This window comes from Anastrepha obliqua, chromosome 1, assembly GCF_027943255.1.
Source record: "Anastrepha obliqua isolate idAnaObli1 chromosome 1, idAnaObli1_1.0, whole genome shotgun sequence".
In the NCBI taxonomy this organism is placed as follows: domain Eukaryota; kingdom Metazoa; phylum Arthropoda; class Insecta; order Diptera; family Tephritidae; genus Anastrepha; species Anastrepha obliqua.
Window position 1 is genome coordinate 115,481,931 of NC_072892.1, and position 19,792 is coordinate 115,501,722.

General features: G+C 34.6%; 1 protein-coding gene across 1 annotated transcript; it reads right to left on the minus strand.

Moving 5' to 3' along the window:
- Positions 1 to 60: 60 nt before the first annotated feature.
- On the minus strand, positions 61 to 15,548 carry LOC129235763 (synaptic vesicle glycoprotein 2C). Its single transcript, XM_054869791.1, has 7 exons — positions 15,313 to 15,548; positions 6,831 to 7,155; positions 6,639 to 6,760; positions 2,587 to 3,152; positions 603 to 886; positions 378 to 505; positions 61 to 310 (listed from the first exon to the last, which is right to left on the minus strand). The coding sequence occupies exons 1-7, from the start codon at positions 15,446 to 15,448 to the stop codon at positions 276 to 278; spliced, it is 1,596 nt and encodes a 531-aa protein (XP_054725766.1). The 5' UTR covers positions 15,449 to 15,548; the 3' UTR covers positions 61 to 275.
- Positions 15,549 to 19,792: the final 4,244 nt, after the last annotated feature.

Genomic DNA, 19,792 nt, shown 5'->3' on the forward strand with positions numbered 1-19,792 from the left:
AAGATAAACTTATTTCATGTAAGAACAGTATTATATAGCCCAAAAGCGAAAAAACATGCATAAACTAAAGAAATATTTTTATTTAATTGTGGCATGTACATAAATACAAATTTTATAGGTAATAAACAATTTAAAGCTTGTAATCCATACCAAAAGCGTGGCAAAATAAAGGCAATTGTGTTGAAAACAACAATAACGATATTTATATCGATGTTAAATCGCAAAAATCCTTTTGCAGCGTTTATTTAGAGCCAATAAAGTATTAATTAATAACTTTATATTGGCAGGAAATGCACCAAGAAGCCGCAGACTAAAAATAGTAAATAAATGAGTTAAAAATTAAAAAAATAATAATATATTAAAAATTGTATTCTTACTTAATATTGATGCTGTGAGTATGGCAAAAGTGGTATTACAGTACGGCTCCAACATTACACCAATCATATTTGAGGCGACTATCACACCCAGACGGCCCATCGACAAACCAATACTAACCGCTTTGGCTCTAATAGAAGAAGCAGAATTTATAAATGTTAAATAGAGAAAAAATGTATTTATTATCTACTTATTATTTGGTAATAATTTAGATATTTAATATTCACCTTAAATGCGTCGGCACCAAATCCACCATTGCGCCACACATTATTGAAATGGACAATCCTGGCATGAGAATGTATAAGCAAAACAGCACTAAGACCACTTGTGTATTAACAACGAAATGCAGCAGAATTCCACTTAAGGTTCCAATCGCCAATGCAGCTAATAAGACGTTTTTGCGACCCAAGGGGTTCAATAGCGCACCCTGTATAGCAAAACCTACTAAAAATGCACAGCCGACAATCATATTGTCAACGTAGGTCTTTGTTGTTATGCTATCATCACAAATCTGAAAAAGAAATAGAGTTTCAAATAATTTGTAAAATTACAGCCTTGGCAGTACACTCATATAAACGAAATTTATAATTATATTCCGAAATCCTCTAAAAAATTGCATCAATATAAATGGGTTTACAAAAAAAAAAAACGCACCTAGATGTTGTTTTAAAATATAACATTTAAAATTTTAGGGTCATTGGCATATGTGGGAATGCCACATTGAATTTTGAAAAATAACTCCAAGAACTTTTAAGTTGATTTTTCAAGTATTCTTAGCGGTTCTATATAAAAAATACTCTATTCTGTTAGAATATTTGGAAAGCAAACATTGGAAAAGAAACTTTGCAAAGCATCTATATCAGCAGACAGGAGGTAGTTTTCAGAAATAGTTTTCAAATATTAAATGTGAATTTAGCCAAGTTTCTCCTTCTATTTGTGGTATTCGTTTTGATGTTGTTCCACAAACAGAGGGACTTACAGTTTTTAGCCGACTCCGAACGGCAAATGTTTCATAAGGAGCTTTTTCATGTCAGAAATACTCTCGGAAGTTTGAGGTATTAGTTTCAGGAAATATTATAAATGACTCAACGCCAGGTGGTACAGATCCAAATTGGTCAACTTCTGTAAGGAGGAAATCAAATATCTTTCTTTCTCTGATCTGATTCCAGGATTAAAATGAAAATGTTCATGAGCTTATTTGCTCTTAGGGGTCCCCCACTCGCTCCCTTGACTATTTTTAAAAGTGAAAAGCACAACTTATTATTCAAAAAAGCACAGATCAGAGCTCCATTTCTTCGTGTGCTATTTCAAAACCCCTATGGCCCCAGTGCAATAGATACAAAGCGCAGATAGTCTTTGACTCCCTGGCATTCAATTGCTAAACTTGTAGTTGTGTTTACCGTACATTGGACGATAAACACTCACGCAGAAAAGCTGGGTTCACCATTTAATCCACATAGCAGAAGCTGAGAGGTTCTTTCAGAGAAGGAAACTATTGGACAATTTCTCTCTTAATACTTGGATTTGGCAGCGAGACGGTTAAGTTTACTGTCTGCTAACTTAAATCCTATTAACCTTCTCCATTACATCAACAGCTCGGGTGGGCTGTAAATATCTGCCTGTTACAAGTCTCAAAATTGTATCAAAACGGAGTGACAGTCTAGTACTTTAATTCTTTCACCTACCTACATTTTAACTGAGCTAATGAAGCAACACGTTTGGCTAATGAGGCCAGGTCGAAGCAGACTTTTACCTGACCCACAGCTGCTTAAAAGCATATCTACACAGGTTCAACCACGATGACAACTCCTACTTTGACTACTGGGTCGAAAACGTCTCAAAGGATATTTACCAAGTATTATTCACATGCATTCATATGAAGAACCACCAAGCCGAAAACATTTGTATAACAAGACTTTGAAAAAGAGTAGACATTTAGAACGACTGAGACACAACAGCGGCGGCTAATCGCATTCTCCCTCTTGCAATGTATAAGTAATACTTAACGGTAGTCTCTCGGGAGGAGAGGAGTAGTAAGTAAAACAAATTAACACAAGATAAATACTTCGAAAAAAAAACTTCTCTACAATGCTGGGAATAAGCGAAATGAGAAATAGCGAATTATATAGGAATTCCATACGTGCATACATCCGTACATACATACACACATGCATATACACCATTTAATTAGTATGAAATATTATATTTTACCTCAGCATCGACAGTGGTCACATTTTGGCGTTGTTTTTCGAATGATGCTTCCAAAATCTCACACACTGATGAACTGTTACCGGCATTTTCACCCGATGAACGATTAACAATTTCCGGATACCAAATTTGCATACCCGCCGAAGTGAGAAACATGCCAAAAACTGAAACAATGCTTAATATGAAATTTATGCAATGTGGTTTGTGGAAGAGCGGCACTGTAGCTCTCCAAATGCTCACGAGTATGCCACAAACACCACCCCCACCACTGCGCAAATCATCGTCACCAATTTGTTCTGGCTTCAATTTCAAATCTGTGTCATTTCCTAAAACACTACCGAGTGAACGACCGCAATTAAATTTACAAATCCATTCCAGTGCAGCAATGGCCTCGTATTCCTTATCCTGTGCCAACAATAGCTTTGGACTTTCCGGAAAGGGATACAGCAACAGCGCTCCAATTAAACCTGGCAATAAATTAAAAAGAATTATCAAACGCCAAGGGCGAAAAACAAAACCGTCGCTTATGTGAAGTGACCAGTCTGCAGAGAGGACCAACCAACAGGTAGCTGAAAATGCAAAGAAAAGGGATTTTAAAAATTATGAATTTGATATATACTCGTAATAATAATAAACTACACTTATATTTGCTTTTATTCATACATAAAAAAACTTCCTTTCTAAAAAACTAATTTTTCAGAAATAAAAAGAACTTACGGCAATACTTTGTATTGGGAAGTCGTTTGCATCGAATTTGAATTGAATTGAATTTGGCCTCAATTTACCAGTCCAGCATTGTGTTATTATTTCGATCGGATGTAAAAAACGTTAGTTATAACGTCATATTTCAAATAAAGAGCTGCGACTGATTTTTGTCTTTAACTTAGTATTAATATTATAACATATTTTTTGTACACCCGATAGCTTCTAAAGGCATATTGTGATGATTGTTTGTCCCAGGTGCGAATTTACGAGTGACAGATGTGAGAAGCACTTAGCGATGCTGAAAAAACTAGTCGTCTACAGAGAGTATTTTCATTAAAAGTAATAAGAAATCGAAAGTGAAAATCTTTGATTATTAAGCAATTGGCGGCTAGTCGCTTTTGCATTATCATGCAGCACCAGTGGGTAAGTTTCTAATAGAAAAGAAAATAATTTAAAAAAAGAATAATCCTAAAGAAAGCGTATGTACCTCATTTGATACATAAATTGCCAAATACGTGAAAAATTCTGTATCGAAGCAAAGGGCATATATTTTTTGGGAAAAAATAAATCCATTATTTTCGCGGCTGTAGTGATCGATATCTCACAAAGTATCGGTCAAAGACTTTAAAGTTTATGCTCGTTGTCAAGGTGACATTTCACACTAAAAGAATTCTTTTCCTTTTTATTGCTTTTTTATTTATTTTTTTTTTTTATTTCATTTAGATGTGAAATACAGGGTGCTAACAATGGAAGTCAACAAAGATAAAATTCGTTACATTATACAATTTCTCTTTGATAAAGTCGAAAATGCAAGACAGGCTGCTGAAATTGTGAATGATGTTTATGGTGCCGGTCTGTAACAGTTAATAATGTGCAATTTTGATTTCGTCGATTCTGTTTAGACAATTTTCCTATTAAACAAATGATGACGTTAATGTCAAAAATGTTGATAAATCACAGGAATAATCTAAGTTAGCCGACATGTTATTAGTAGTAGCATCCCCCTGGAGCTAAAGACCTACCACCATAAAACAGTTTTAAGCCATTTGAACAAAAATAATGGATTTCTTCATCTCAAAACTAATACATATATGAATTGTATTGTACGGCAAATTATTAAAGGCACAGGTTTTCAAAAGTAAGGGTCAAAATGACCCACAAATGTTCCACAAAAATATACCCCATTAGATTCTTTATTGACTCTTAAATCCAATATTAATGGTAAATGTATTGTAGCTTTATACGATTTGTTTGAAATAATTACGATCAACTTGATACCAAATTAGGAAAACCCCAAAAATTAAAAAAATGACGTTTAGGAACAAAACGGCAGGTGGCCCAATTTCGTTCAGTTCTCTTGCTCTTTAATAATTTAATATTTATGACAATGCAAAAAAAATTTGAGTTGAATATCTTCGTTCGAAACAAATATATTTTAAGTAGATATTTTGTTTTGTGCTTGCCCGACTTTCAATATGATTGACTGCATATCGAATTTTTACTTTTTGTTGGTACCATTTTCACATCATCAAAGCTGCCGCCGCACCAATGGTATGACCGGAGTGTAAAAAACTCCCCCTGGGAAAGCCAACGCATTACTTCAGAGTGGCGTATCATCTTCCTCATTGCAAAGTTTATGCTTGTGTGCTTGCCTACAGGTCCCGCTTTTTTATCCGGAGAATTTTTTCTGCGAAACCCCGATGATTTCCCACGTTTCCTCGCTGCTAAGCATATTGTCGGATTACATTTTCAGTGATTATGTGACCGACTGCATTTTCCAACGTTCGATGTTCTTGTTCCCAAAGCATACGTTGACAAAAGATGTGTTCAACATCATCTTCGGCTGCATCGCCGTATATGCATGTGGGGTGTTCCATTTCCCTATTTTGAACAGGTATTTCGGAAAATACCCGTGCCCTGAAAGCATTTGGTTTATATAAAAACTGACTTCATCGAAGTTCCTGCGGTACCATGTGGTAAAGTCTTTTATTAGCCTGGTCATGCATTTGCCACGTGTTTCGTTTCTCTAGCTGTTTTGCCATAGTCTTATCGTCTCGTCCTTTATTTCGCGCGCTGCAAGTTAGCAAACTCCTTATTTCATCCCCTCGTTCTTTAATGTCCACAACTTTTTCCTCTCAAAGACTAGTAAATCTATCGGTGTTGAACCGCTTATCACTTGAACAGCTAGCCCTGATGCTCTACGGCAGACACAACTCTTAAAGCTACAGCTCGTTGTATTGATACTAGGAGCTTACACCGGTGATTTGCCTTTAGTGCACTTGCCCACAGGTCAGCTCCGTAGAGCGTGGTAACTATCATTATTTTCCGTTTAATTTGGGTTGGTCCCCCTATTCTTGCCATCAGTCTACTGAGTAGGGATACCATCTTGGCGGCTGCGTGTTTTATTTGGGTCCAGAAAATTAGTCCTGGTCCGGTTTTATGCCTAGGCACTTTGGAACCTTTTTTGTGGTTAGCGTATTTGAGAAAGTTTACATGCCAACTTCTAACGGGAAGGAATGTCTAGGTATTTGGCAGTGTCGCATTGCGGGACTGAGGTAAGATTTAGGTTGATTTGTGGGCAAGTGGTATTCCTTGTGGTAAAGGTTATACGTGAAGATTTGTTTTCTTTCACTTTCAAGCGCCAGCTCCGGAGCCACTTGGAGATTTCATTTATGCCGATTTGGACCTTAGAAGAGGCATTGTTGAAATGAATTTCTTTTAATATAATCTGGTAGGTAAAATTATGGCATTTATTTTTTGAATATTATAATCTTCAATTGCAATTCAATCAGGCTCCATAGCGCTTGCCATTCGCGTAACAGCAGGTCCTTCCTCATTTCGAAATAAATGTCGTCAGTGCTCAATGAACTTCGCGAACAGATTTTTTTTTATTATTTTTTTATTAAATTTGCACAATTTGAAAGAATTGTCGTATTAAACAATTCAATATGGATTGCCAAACCTTACTGAAAAGATGTGTCAACACAGTTTGTCATTCTCATTGTCGATAGCCATAGTTCTTATGCAGCTAAAAAAAACACCCATTATTTTATATTCTATTTAAAAAAGTTTAAGTTTCAATTTATTTTACTTTACGCAGAGAAATTTCGAATTAATTCAATTACTAGGGGGGTATTTTCTTAGATAACCACTAAGGGCAATAATTCGATAGAGATATGCAAATTTAAATTTATTTAAATTACGAGTATATAAATATGAATATTTGTTTACTATTGAATTAAATCTTTCCCTGGCTAATTTTCTACGAGCACTCATATGCAAAAATATTTATGTATACATATGTATATACATGTATGTATGTATATGCACTTTGTAGAGTAAGCACATACCTGGCATATAAATCGCTGCGACGCTTACGAACATCGTTGAATAATTTATAACTACAGCGCGATGTTTGTCAGTATTGAATTCACCGAGGTATGCGTAAATGGCTGCTGAAACGCCTCCCAAACTGTAATAAATAATTCATAGTTCTTTACATTTTATTATGGAAATCATTTGCTTTATGTAATCATACACACCTTACGCCCATTAATAAGTTTACCACGTTGAAAACCCATATATTTGTAATGAACATTGAGATCAATTGTAGCAAGTTGGTGACCAGCATGCCATAGAAGAGTACCGAACGACGGCCGATGGCATCACTGGCATAGCCCCAAAAGTATGTGGATAGAAAAATGCCTGTCACACATGCCGCCATCATTATGCCTTTTTCACCTTGACTCATGCCAAATTCGCATTGTGACGCTATGGCCATGATACCCACCGAGGTTTGGGTGGCCATGGAGCCGAGAGTTAACAAGCCGGAGATGAAGAGTAATATCCATTGTGTCTTTCCGAATCCTGAGTAAAAATGTTAGACAATAGTCACTTTCTTAATAGTTTTTGTAAAAGTAAAAATGAACTTTGAAAATAATATGAGTAATAAAGAATCTTTTTTTTTAAATATCATAAAACTTATTCCAAATGTAAATGATGAAGTTAGCTAAACTACAAGATGACGCAAAATGAATGACGCTATCGGAAAATTTATAATTTTTGCAAATAACATCGTACGTCAGTCATATTTGACACTTCTTAACTACACGGCTGCAATATACAAACAGACAAGCGCGTAAAAGTCAAAATAAAAATTTTCATCACTCAAAATTTTTGTTTGGTAAAAAAGTTATTCAAAAACACAATTGAATTATTAATTTTGCGCCGCCTTGTATATAGCCATATAAGCTAAACCACGTTTTTTACTAGAATTTTTTTACATTATTCCTTAAAAAGCCATCGAAAGCAAAAAAATTGTTTATTAATAAAAACTAATTCAATTCTGAGACTGTCACATATCTGCACTCACAAAAAACAATAGCAAATCGGCTTCCACGATAGAAAAAGTTCAAATCATGTGAAATCTGAAAAATTAAACGGCATTTTAACAGTGACGTTAAAGCACCGAATAAACGAGAAACTTTTGAAAAAAATTTAAATAAAATTTTTCAATTGCTTTCCAATTGTTTGCTTGCAAGTTTTCATATACTTTTGCGAAGGTTTTTTAGTACTTTGTGAGGAGCTTTTTCATGGCAGATACATATACAGAAATAAAAAAAATTATTTTCTACCTTTTGGTGTTTCATGCCCACATTGGGTCTAACCCGGGCCTTACCAAATAGTAGTCACGCACCAACTCATTCAGGCGCCAAGAGGAAGCGCTGAGTCAATATAAATTAAGTTTTGGAGTCATATTAAAAGCAAAAGTGTAGAATTTTCTTATCGAGACGGGTCGATGTTGGCGGTCGTATTGTGTTGGCGGTGTCTATCAACTGTGTGATTTATTATTCAGTCACGGATTTCACGTCACAGTAGCATGCTGCATGATTGAGCAGCACGTGCAAATGATACAATTTTGTTAGGAACGATTTGTGGGTATGTATCTCGCAGAGGCAATGTGAATTGGTCAACAAGATCGTGCGCTTTGACCAGGCTAGACTTTTTGCATATAATTTTGCTGAAATATGAAGTCTAATGCCTTGAAAGTTAACACAACACAGTTCATTGGAGCGATTCTAAGTCAAGTTATCCAATTATTTTGGACATGGTCTTCGAGTTTTCTAAAAATTGGCTTATTAGTGGGCTTGAGATGAACATAAGTGAACTTAAAAGATTTGATAACTTTCAGATTTATTTAATGTTTAAATTTTTGATTGGCTTGTTAGTAGAGTTGAGATTAATAGTTATAAGTAAATTGAAAACATTTAAGAAAAATGTTATCATTTTGAGATTTCAATATTAAACATTTTTATATGCAGTTTTTTAAAGTCAAATTTGCTTGGTTATATTATAAATTTGTTTATTCAGATTTGTTGGAATAAAATATGATTTTAATTCATTTGTGAAAACACACCTCTTCAGTTTTTTACTTTTTTCTTCATTAATAGCTGAGACTATGCTCAGTAATCCCCATAGTGGGGTTCCATTGACTTTTTCAGTTATATTGAAATACGTACAGCCCAAGGAAAAACCAGGTGCAAATATAATATTTTGAACAAAAATACCATTTTTTCCACATATATTAATTTTTGTAATTATATTTTGTCCTAAAAAGTAAAAATACATAGTAAAAATATTATTAAAATGCTAAAGAAACCCGAAAATATTCGATTTAAAAAGGCTCCATGCAAAAATTTTGAACATTGAATAAACCTAAAAATTTTTAAGTTTTTCTCACAATTAACTTTTTATTATACTCTATATGGTTTTCTGAAAATTGGCTTATTAGTAGGCTTGAGAATAATATCAGCAAATTCAAGAAAAATTTGGAAAACTTTGATAGTTTTGAGATTTTGATACACAGTTTTTTAAAATCAAATATCTTCGGTTATTTTTTACTTTTTTATACACTTTTTTATTTCTATTTCTTGGAGCAAAATAAAGGGTTTTTCATGAAAAAGATATTGTCGTGTAAGCGTGGTCATGGTGGTAATTCGCCTGATGTTATTTTGCACTATTAACGGCAAACCTTCCTCTTTATAATTAAATAAACATCCGATAATTTACATTACAAAATAGCATTTTTCTTTGAACATCAAAATAACACCTCTTATTAAAAATCCCTTTACAATTTAAATTCTTTTGTGAGAATACCTCCATTTAGACTTTTTGCTTATTTTTGTATTAATAGCTGAGACTATGCTCAAAAGTCAAGGTTAAAACACTTTGAACAAAAAATAAAAAAATAAAAAAATCAATAAACTTTAATCTTAAAAGTAAAAAAAAATATATCCATATCAAAATGTTCAACATTGGATGAGTCTGAAAGTTGTTAAATTTTTTCAGTTAGCGTCCTGTTATATTCAAGCCCATGAAATAAACTAGTTTTCAAAAAAATTTAAGGCTATGTCCAGAATATTTGGACCACTTGACAAGGAGTCGCTCATTACTTGAATTCAGGTGGATCTGCAGTAGCGGTCACTGAAACCGGCCACTCAATATTCACCACAATTTTTATTATATTTTTGAACACTTGAAACGAATGTCGATTTTATTTTTATTAATGCGTAATTAATTTTAGGAGTAGATGTTTATGTACACATTTCGTTGTTCGCTGCTTCGCTGTTTTCATATAAGATTACAAAAACATTAAAGGGCGTTTGGTGGAAATTGTAATTTACTTATTAAATGAATTTTTAAAGCTTTTTTAAGCCTTAAATTAGGGTATTTATAATGTAATATTTCTGCCGCCTGGATGTTGGGAGAAAAATTATAACATTTGAAGAAAAATTATAACCGTACTAAACATAGGTGGTTACAGTGGCGGTGTATGCAGCTGAATCAGTGAAAAGTTGTGATGAACACTTGACTGATGTCTTATGCCGAACGTAGTGCCATATAAGAGCATTTCAACTATTATTATCAAACTAATATCATTAATACCTCACAAACTCTTCCAGAAATTTTCTTAAAAGAAATTTGACTCTTGTTCCACAAAATGCGCTATTTCAACGATTAAGTCATTTTATAGCTTAAAATTCAACCTCACCATATATATATATATAATTGGCGCATACACCCTTTTTGGGTATTTGGCCAAGCTCCTCCTCCTATTTGTGGTGTGCGTCTTGATGTTGTTCCACAAATGGAGGGATCTAAAGTTTTAAGCCGACTCCGAACGGCAGATATTTTTATGGGGAGCTTTTTCATGGCAGAAATACACTCGGAGGTTTGCCATTGCCTGCCGAGGGGCGACCGCTATTAGAAAAATGTTTTTCTTTTTCTTTTAATTTTGGTGTTTCACCGAGATTCGAACCGACATTATCTCTATGAATTCCGAATGGTAGTCACGCACCAACCCATTCAGCTACGGCGGCCGCCACCACACCATATCCATCTTATTTAGTTAGTATAACTTTTACGTGGTTCAAAAAAATACACAGCCTATGAAAGGAACGCTATTTTTGAGCATTTATACCCTTTCAATTTCGTATTTACGTCTTTCATTCAAATAAAACAGGTATTTTTAATGGGAATTCATATTGTGTTTATTGGCATATATAGTAGAGGCAGTTTATGAATTATAAATTATATTTCTCAAATGTAGCATATATACATATATACAGACATACATGCTTACAGATGCCGATAGTTTTTGCGAGATTTTTGATGGCATTTAGGCATTCCCATTGCATAAATACGTAAATTATTATTACTTCCGCATCCATTTAAATGTAGATGAGATTACTTCAGCAAAACTATCCGGTTTTTTATGATGAGATAAGCGAAGTGTCGACATTGCCTACGGCTGCAAACGCCGCTCAATTGGCAAACTTTTATATTCTTCAATGTTTTCCTTGAAGCAATGACATTTTCAATTGAATTGTGAGAATGAACGTGCTCTGGTATTTCTGTGTATAGTACCCAGACAGTTGGCAAAAACTTTTGTATTAATTTTCTTGCTCTGGTATCTTTTAGACAATTCTTCTTCTTGATTGGCGCGATAACCGCTTACGCGATTTTAGCCGAGTTTAACAAAGCGTCGTTTCTTTCAAGTGCTAACCAGCGCTAGTTGGAAACACCAAGTGAAGCCAAGTCCTTCTCTACCTGATCTTTAACACGTAGAGGAGACCTTCCTATTCCTCTGCTACCATCAGCCGCATCGAGGGCGATTACTATGACACAAAATTTCCACAATTTTGATAAATCTAGCTTTCAGGGATCATAGACAACCAGCGCTTTCTGCTTTAATACTGAGCTCTGATGGAAAGGTGAATTTTTACAGATCCATTAATTTCGTAGTGGATTTTAGTTATTTATATACGATTCACAAGCAAAGTCGAAATCATTTTAGTGAATTGTAGCTTCGCTACTTAATATCTGTCAAAAGTGACGTCATCGAATTTTAACAGCTGTTGAAACCAAATACTGCTAAAAAGAAACTCGAACTTAAAAGACTTTAAGATGCTTTTTAGAAGGTTGTACCGACATGCATGAGAATAAATTGCGGTGGAAAGAATACAAATGGGGCGACATCTGGGAACCGCTATCTTTCTCTAAGTGAATGTATTAAAATCAGCTGGTTGGCTGACATAATAATATTGTATTGTACTTGTATTCATTTTATTGTTGTATTTTTTTGCATTTTTATTGTTATTCACAAGCAAATTTCTCCTACTACGCCATTCTCTTTCTTGTTTATTTATTGTTACATCACAACTAGAACTACTCGGTTGTCGCAATTTTGTAATAGATCATTCTTGCATACAAATGATATACTCGTACTTATACAATTCACCACCCAAACTCTCAGCTTGCGTTTGTTTTCACTCCTTAAGTTGAGCTTTTTTAACTGATGTGGGGAACTCCCCTCCCACATACTCAATCAATGCTATCTTGTTGTGAATTTACACAAACTCTAATTAAGTCTTATTAGGACATTTTCTTGTTGCGATACAGAATAAGCTCGTACTCATATGGGTTCCAGAACACTACGGGGTTCAAGAGAATGAAATTTCCGATGAATTGGCCAACTGTGGATCAGAGCCAATAATCGGAATCAGTTCTGCAGGAATCATGAATTGGATTAGCGATAATTTATGCAATTTACAGTCTGTGTCAGAAGAAAAAAACCGGTTTTTTCTTGTCACTTCAAGATATATTTCTTTCTGCTTTTTGCTGCGTAATAGGCCCACTCAAGGGCTACGACGTCAGTGCAAACTCAGGTTAGTGTCGTTCGAAACTTTCCAGTCAACGCAACCAAACAAAAAGGAGAAGTACACGAAGCGTTTCGAGGCGGTATTTTTATGCACGCATTTGAAAGGGCTGCAAAAGTGATTAAAAAAGTTTATTGTGATGTGGAATCAGCGGTATAAGGTGTATAAAAATTTTGATGAATTTACCGAGCGCGGCTTGAAGCGAGTGACGACAAAAAAACAGGATTAAGTAATCGTCCAATTTATTATTTTGTGACAAGCCCGAACAGAAAATTGTCGTACTTTCTTCTAAATCTTGGAAGAAAAGACGTTCGGTTGATGGTAGGTATTATTACATGACACATTCGATGGAGTCAAAATATGACCACCATTGAGGATCGCCAATCATTGAGGACCGATTTGCCTGTCTTGCTTAGAGGAGGTGGATGGCACTGAGCATTCTCTCTGTAAGTGTCTAGCATTCGCTAGAGGAAGGTTACGAATATTAGGTCCCGATGTCATGAGAACAAGTAAAATTCCTTCTCCCAAACTAGAGGATATTTTCAGATTTATCAAAGAATCTGGAAAACTCTCACAGGTCTAACTACCTCTATTCCCCTATCCTATGCTATCTTTTTCCTTCTGTTACTTCTCCTTTCCTCCTTGACTCCAGAGCTTTAAATACAATGGGCTTTTTACGAAGATACCAAATCTCTCGGTGCTTCTTGGCTCGACCTCTCAAATTTCGAAATTTCGAGTCACTAAAATTAGCAATAGTTTCCGACGCTGTTATTATGACGCCTTTTGTATTTCAGACGCCGCCACGTGAAGTTCATACCCCAGCTATAAAGGGGCTTATCTGGAGCTATTTTAATGTTGTTTAAAGTTTGCAATTTAACTTTAAAGAAATATACGAATTCAAAAATATTGTGGCAAGCATAACTGATATATGGTATCCAACACCAAATCACTGGCGAGGCTTGCAATTGGGCATTTTAAGTCATGTCTTTCAGGCATATTCATTTACTTCACTTTAGTCATTTGGTCGTCGTCATATATATGGATTTTTCTTTTCAACAAATGTAATCCAATTTCAAGCTCTATCTAAATACCTCAAGCCACGCTCGAGAGGTAATTCTTTTTTTAAGAAAAAACAAAATTAATAAATATAATGAAGACACCTTCTACTAAATGTGTTTTAACATCTGTCAAATCTCTGTTCTTGGCTTTGTGCGGTTTTCTCAAGTGGGCACCTTGCTGTATTAGCAATTTATTTTCAAAATGGCATCAAGTAAATCAGATCGCTGCATTTGTGCATGCAAATGGCGCGGTAAAATAAAAATTTACAGCTAAGGTTAAAACAGTTATGGCAACAACTTCGGTAAGACAGCTACACATATTTTTAGCAGTGAAATTCACGGTCTTCGCCGTGATATAAATATATATATATATTTTTTTTTTTTGTAGAAATCCTTTTTGGCTGTAATTATCCTGTTCCTCCCAAATGTTATGAAGAAACTGAATCCACAAAACTGAAGCTGCTGGTACTGCCAGAGTGCACCTGAAGGACATCTCATTCAACGATCTAAAACAATCAGATGTGCAGTGCAATTCGTTGGGTTGAGTCGGAATGCGACTGATTTTAAATTAAATAAAACGTCTTTTTTGTTTTTATTTTTAGAGAGTCTTGTTCACATCTTGTAGGAATTTCGATAAATGCACTGATACATCTTTTCATATAAAATGTAATGTTTTCACTTTATTATATTTTCAAATAAATGAAATTAAACAAGTAAATAAGAAAACAACTTTTTTTAATTTTTTAATATATTTTTTTAGGATGATTTCCACAATTAGACAAATTCTCACAAATGCTTGTGCACTTTTAATGTAAATTTCGTTTATAAAGTTTAATAATTTCACTCGATTTTATTAAAAATACAAATACTGTTCATTGTTTGAAAAATTCTGGCAAATACTCGTGCACTTTTAATGGAAGTTGCCTTTATAAAATTTTATTATATTAATAATTTCGCGCAATTTTTTATTTAAAAAAAAAAACTAAATACAACTTTCTGTATAAAATGTTATGGTTTCTCTTTATTAAATTTTGAAATAAATGAAATTAAATGAGTAAGCAATAAAATAACTTTTTTATTTTTAAAGAGTCCTGTCCCGTTTTTGATAATTCCCTTCAAATACTAATATATTTTTAACGAAAATTTCTTATATAAAATTTAATCTTTTGATTCGACTTTTTCGTTTTTCGTTAGATTCCGATAAATACTATTTATTATAAATAATTAACGGTTTCAATTGAATTTTAAAATTAAAAAAAAATCACAGAAATGTTAGTTTTACTTCCAGTTTATGTTTTCTCTGGAACTTTAAAATTTACGCTAGCAGGTGCAGCATATTTGGAGACATTTACTTCTCAGAAACCAAGCTCATTTTATTTCTAAACAAAACTACTCCAATTTGAGCACAATGCAATTTTTTATTTCTTTTTTTTTATTTTTTGTTTTTAACCTTTTTTTTTATTTTTGATGCCTTAACGAGCATAAATAGTCTCATTTGCAGTACAATTTTAATTGTTTTAGATAACTTGGTTGCTCTGATTTCTTAACACTTTGTTCACAATAATTTAATCAACTTGTGATTCGTAGAATTAGGTGTCTGGGTTAAACCGAATTACGCAGCTTTGATATATAAATTAACATTTTTAAATCTGATGTAGTTTAAAGCTGGTATTTCACAATAATTTTTCAAACAGGATTTTCATTTCCAGTGAATTTATATTAGTTGTATCTAAACATTTTGAACCTACCAATTCGCGCCAACACAAATTCATATTCCAATTCGTTACTCGCGCCAACACCCGCAATACCAGCGCGATTGCCAGCCTCTAAAATGCCTACTGCGATAGGTTGGCGACCTTCGTTTTTACTATCCGAGAATTGCATTTTGTGTCAAATCTAAAACGCTTAGAAATAACAACTAATTGTAGAGTACTGAGGAAAGCCACTGCCACCAGCAACACTCCTGCGATGAATGATTTGCGAACGCTTAGCGTTATTTGCATTAACTGCCGCAATCGTGAGTTTATTTTTAATTCTTTAGAATACAAGTTTTTATCTATCTTAGTTAGGAATTTATTTGACCTGTCGCCGTTGAACTGGGCACTTGTTACCAATCGCTCAGCCTTCTAGGAACAATAATTCTCACTATCAAAACGAGATTCTAGATCTCGGTGTGGGGTGAGGAAAGCGTGAGCGTGGATTTGTTTCTTTGTTTTTGATTGATACTTGGTTTTTATTTTATTTTTTTACTTGCCAAAACATGATCTTACTTACATATATAAATAGGCATATACATATACATATACACATACAGGTGTTATGTTTAATTGTTGGCACGCTACTACTTGGCCTGAGTCAAATGATAAACATTTGTGAGTAATAATCCGGTTTTATTAGTTGCTTTAGATTTTATAAAATTTACATACATGCATATGTGCGTTTGTACTCGTACGTATGTAGATAAAATGAATAATTTTTATTAGGGTATTTTCTGAAACGTGACGTCGTTGGGCAATGACTTTTAATTTCCAAACAAACAAAAAATAAATAAAACCACAAATACATTTTTACAAATTATTGAAATAAGTTTTAGTTTAATTAGCATGATCTAGTTATAATAGCCTGGTATGCAATTTATATCAAAAATATGCTGTTAATATTCTGAGCCTAGTACTAAAAAACGCATAAAAAACGTAAAATATGTGTCACGTAAATTCACCACATATCTGAATGGTAATGGCAAACCTCCGAGTGTATTTCTGCCATGAAAAAGCTTCTCATAAAAAATATCTGCCGTTCGAAGTCGGCTTGAAACTGTAGGTCCCTCCATTTATGGAACAACATCAAGACGCACGCCACAAATAGGAGGAAGAGCTCGGCCAAACTCCCAGAAAGGGTGTACGTGCCAATTATGTTATGTTATGTATATCAACTTTTTAGATGCCTTTTAGAACACTTAGATACGTTTTTTTTCAAAAAATACCCACCTTATGCGAGATCCAACGGGAGGAAATATTTTTCACTGGAATTATTATTTATGCTTATTATTCCTCTCAATAAGTAAATAAAACTAAAACTTTATTTACGCTAATGGAACGATAAACGAACCTGATAATAGATACCAAGGATGATAGATTTACAAGGTTTGGCCAATAACTATGGTGAAAAACAAAACTGTGGAGCAACTTCGGCTCCACGTCACAGAACCCTCGGGGGCCGATTTCTGTCCGTGTTAATGTGTATGTACGAAAAAAATAAATTAAAATGTCACTTCGTTGCCGTCTGATTGGACGAGTGTGTGAATATGTATGTGTAAAATTATCGTGCAGAATTCGGACGGCGATAAGATTGTGTTAGTGACATATGAAAAAAAATAAGCACATCCTTTGTTGCACAGACTACATGACTCCGTAATTTAGTTGGGAGGAGGGATGGCACAAAGGCATGAAGCCTGGCCATAGAACTTTTCATATCTATACAGACGGCTCTAAAACGTTAGACGGAGTTGGAGCGGGTATTTACTGCTCAAAACTAGGGATGAGGTAGCCTATCAAGCTGCCAGACCACAGCAGTATTTTCCAAGCGGAAGTTTCTGCTACGGGGAAAGCCGCGGAGCTAGCTTACACTAGAACAAGAAAGAACTGAACAATTAATATATACGTGGACAGTCAAGCAGCAATAAAAGCAATAAGCTCATATTGTATTAAGTCCAAAAATGTTCGACGGAGCAGAGAGGCCATAGAAAGGCTAGCCGCAAACAGTAGGCTGCATATCTACTGGGTTCCTGGTCACAAAGGCATTATGGGGAACGAAATAGTAGATGAGATAGCACAAAGTGCTGTTAGACTACCTTTTGAACAAGAGAACGACATACCAAAACCGCTAAATACAATATACAATGAAATGGACCACTACATGAAAAGGCGAGCGGAAGCTAGGTGGACTAATCTGATCACATGCAAAACGGCAAAAGTCATGTGTAGAACTAACGACAAAAAACTGACTCAATTCGTACTTACGCTCTCGCAAAAGGATTGCAGAACTATCATAGGTATGCTAACAGGTCATAATCTATTGGTGCAAGATAGGGATTGCTAACACGGACAAATGCAGGAAATCCAGAGAGGATGTTGAGGAAGCTTTATAACACCTTCTGTGCGTTTGTCCGGCATTATTAAAAACGCGTTTAAAATGGCTGGGAGCCCCATTGTTTGAGGATCTGGAGGAAGTCTCAAAAGTGGTTCTCCCAGCGCTGCTTAGATTCGCCAAAAGCGCTTAGATCCTACATGATGTCTACTTTCGGTATTCATAGAGGTCGGTCTCCTTCTGGTATCGCTAGGGACTAAAAGGTCTATGCGTGGCTTGTTGCCAACCAGGCTAACTTTGTTCATGTCGCTTCGTTGCTATCTGATCGTGCAGAATTCGGCTGGTGAATCACCCTCGTGACAGGGCAGCAGAAGTTCCCCTCACAATTTTGTTTTTCACATAGTTATTGGCCAAACCTTGTAAATCTACCATCCTTGTGCCACACCTGTAAAAATCTTTTCACCATGTCTCAATACCACAGCTAGCATCATGACACTCTTGAAGTATCATTTTTCTCGCAGCATCTTTATTTTCTTTCACAATAAGTTATTTTGGATAATCTTCATAAAATTTGTATGTGAATAACCTCCTTATACAAGGTGGCGCAAAATTAATCATGAATTTTGTTTTGGACTAACTTTTTTACTAATAAAAACAAAAGATATTAAATGAAAAAACCTTTATTTGGGCCTTTAAAATTTTTTTTGTCAAGTGCAGAAAATGTATGTCCTGTGTTGACATTTCAAAGCATTTTCCATGACTTCCTGATAATAATTGTTCGCACTCCTGTTGAATATTCTCCTTAGGGCTGTGATTGTCTGAGACTAGTTGGCATAAACCCAGCAGTAGTAAAGGGTAAACAATTCCCAAAGTAGTAAAAATCCTATCTCGAAAATATTCTATTTTTTTGTGAGTCAACTTTAAACGGTAAACGATTAAAAAGCGGTCAAATGAAAATATATTCTGAGCAAGATTATAAAGGGTGGTTAAATTTCAAGGGCCGATATTGAATGTGAACCACACCTAAACGTCAACGACACCGTTGGACTTCTTTCTTTGGGGTTATTTGAAAGAAAAGGTGTACGTCGATAAGTTAGCAACAATTCAAGAGCTAAAGGATGAGATAATTCGGCACATTAACGGCATAGAACCCTAATTATGCCTCAGCATTATCGAAAATTTGGACCATCGGCAGCCATTTGGCCGATATTTTGTTCCAAAAATAATTGAGCTATACCAATATTATCATAATAAAGAGAAATGATAATAATTTAAAAAAAAATTGTATTTTATTTAAAATCAACACCTCAGCTCATTTAAAAAAAAACTGATATTTTGGTTATAAATAAAGAAAAATTACCCAAATAGAAAAACCCCACAATAAAATTTTTATAAATGCGCGGTACCACGCCCTATTTTCAGAAATGCATGTATCCCAATAACGACTTAATAAAACTCGCTTGAATTTACTACGAATGCTGCTCCCCACCACATTTAGATCCAACTTAATTATTGAGATCGGATAAAACCACGACCACTTTTCATATTTTAAGACTAAATTTTCGTCCATCTGCCTGATATTACAAGCGCTATGATTCTTATTGACTGTCAGCTTGTTTGATTTCAAAAATTAACAGCTAGTCCAGATTAAATTTTACTAAAATGTGCGTGGGTCTATAAAGTTCGTTCGGGCCGAATTTAGAATTTCTCTTCTTGTAATACTTATGTTTTCGTTTGTTTATATGAACAACTTTATTTAGTGAGCAACTCGTGGTTCAAATAATCAGGAGGTTGCTGTACACACATACAAACACCGCTATGCGTTTACGCCGTTTGGTTAACTACTATGCACATCTGGTTAATATATTACATAAATATCGTTATTCTCTGCCTGCCAACTGTTAAAAAGGCCAATAAAGCAAGAAACTCGATGCCATAATTAAAGTCGCAAACGAAAGCAGAATTTAACCGCAGTCAATGCATGCAAACTCAATTAAAAAGTAATTCAATAACTGCTTTCATATACAAAGGTAATAACTACGAACCATCTCCTGGTGTTCTCAGTAAAAAAAAGTATAATTATTACAAAATATTTTATGAATAAAAATACAAAATGACATGTGGTCAAGAGTACTCGGTTAT

What these genes read in the sequence shown, in the direction of transcription:
- LOC129235763 (XM_054869791.1), bottom strand. Translation starts at nt 15,448, where the DNA reads ATGCAATTCTCGGATAGTAAAAACGAAGGTCGCCAACCTATCGCAGTA. An exon ending in TTGGTGCCGACGCATTTAAG is followed by an intron (nt 506 to 602) that starts GTGAATATTAAA and finishes TTCTTCTATTAG; the next exon opens with AGCCAAAGCGGTTAGTATTG. An exon ending in ACTCACAGCATCAATATTAA is followed by an intron (nt 311 to 377) that starts GTAAGAATACAA and finishes TACTATTTTTAG; the next exon opens with TCTGCGGCTTCTTGGTGCAT.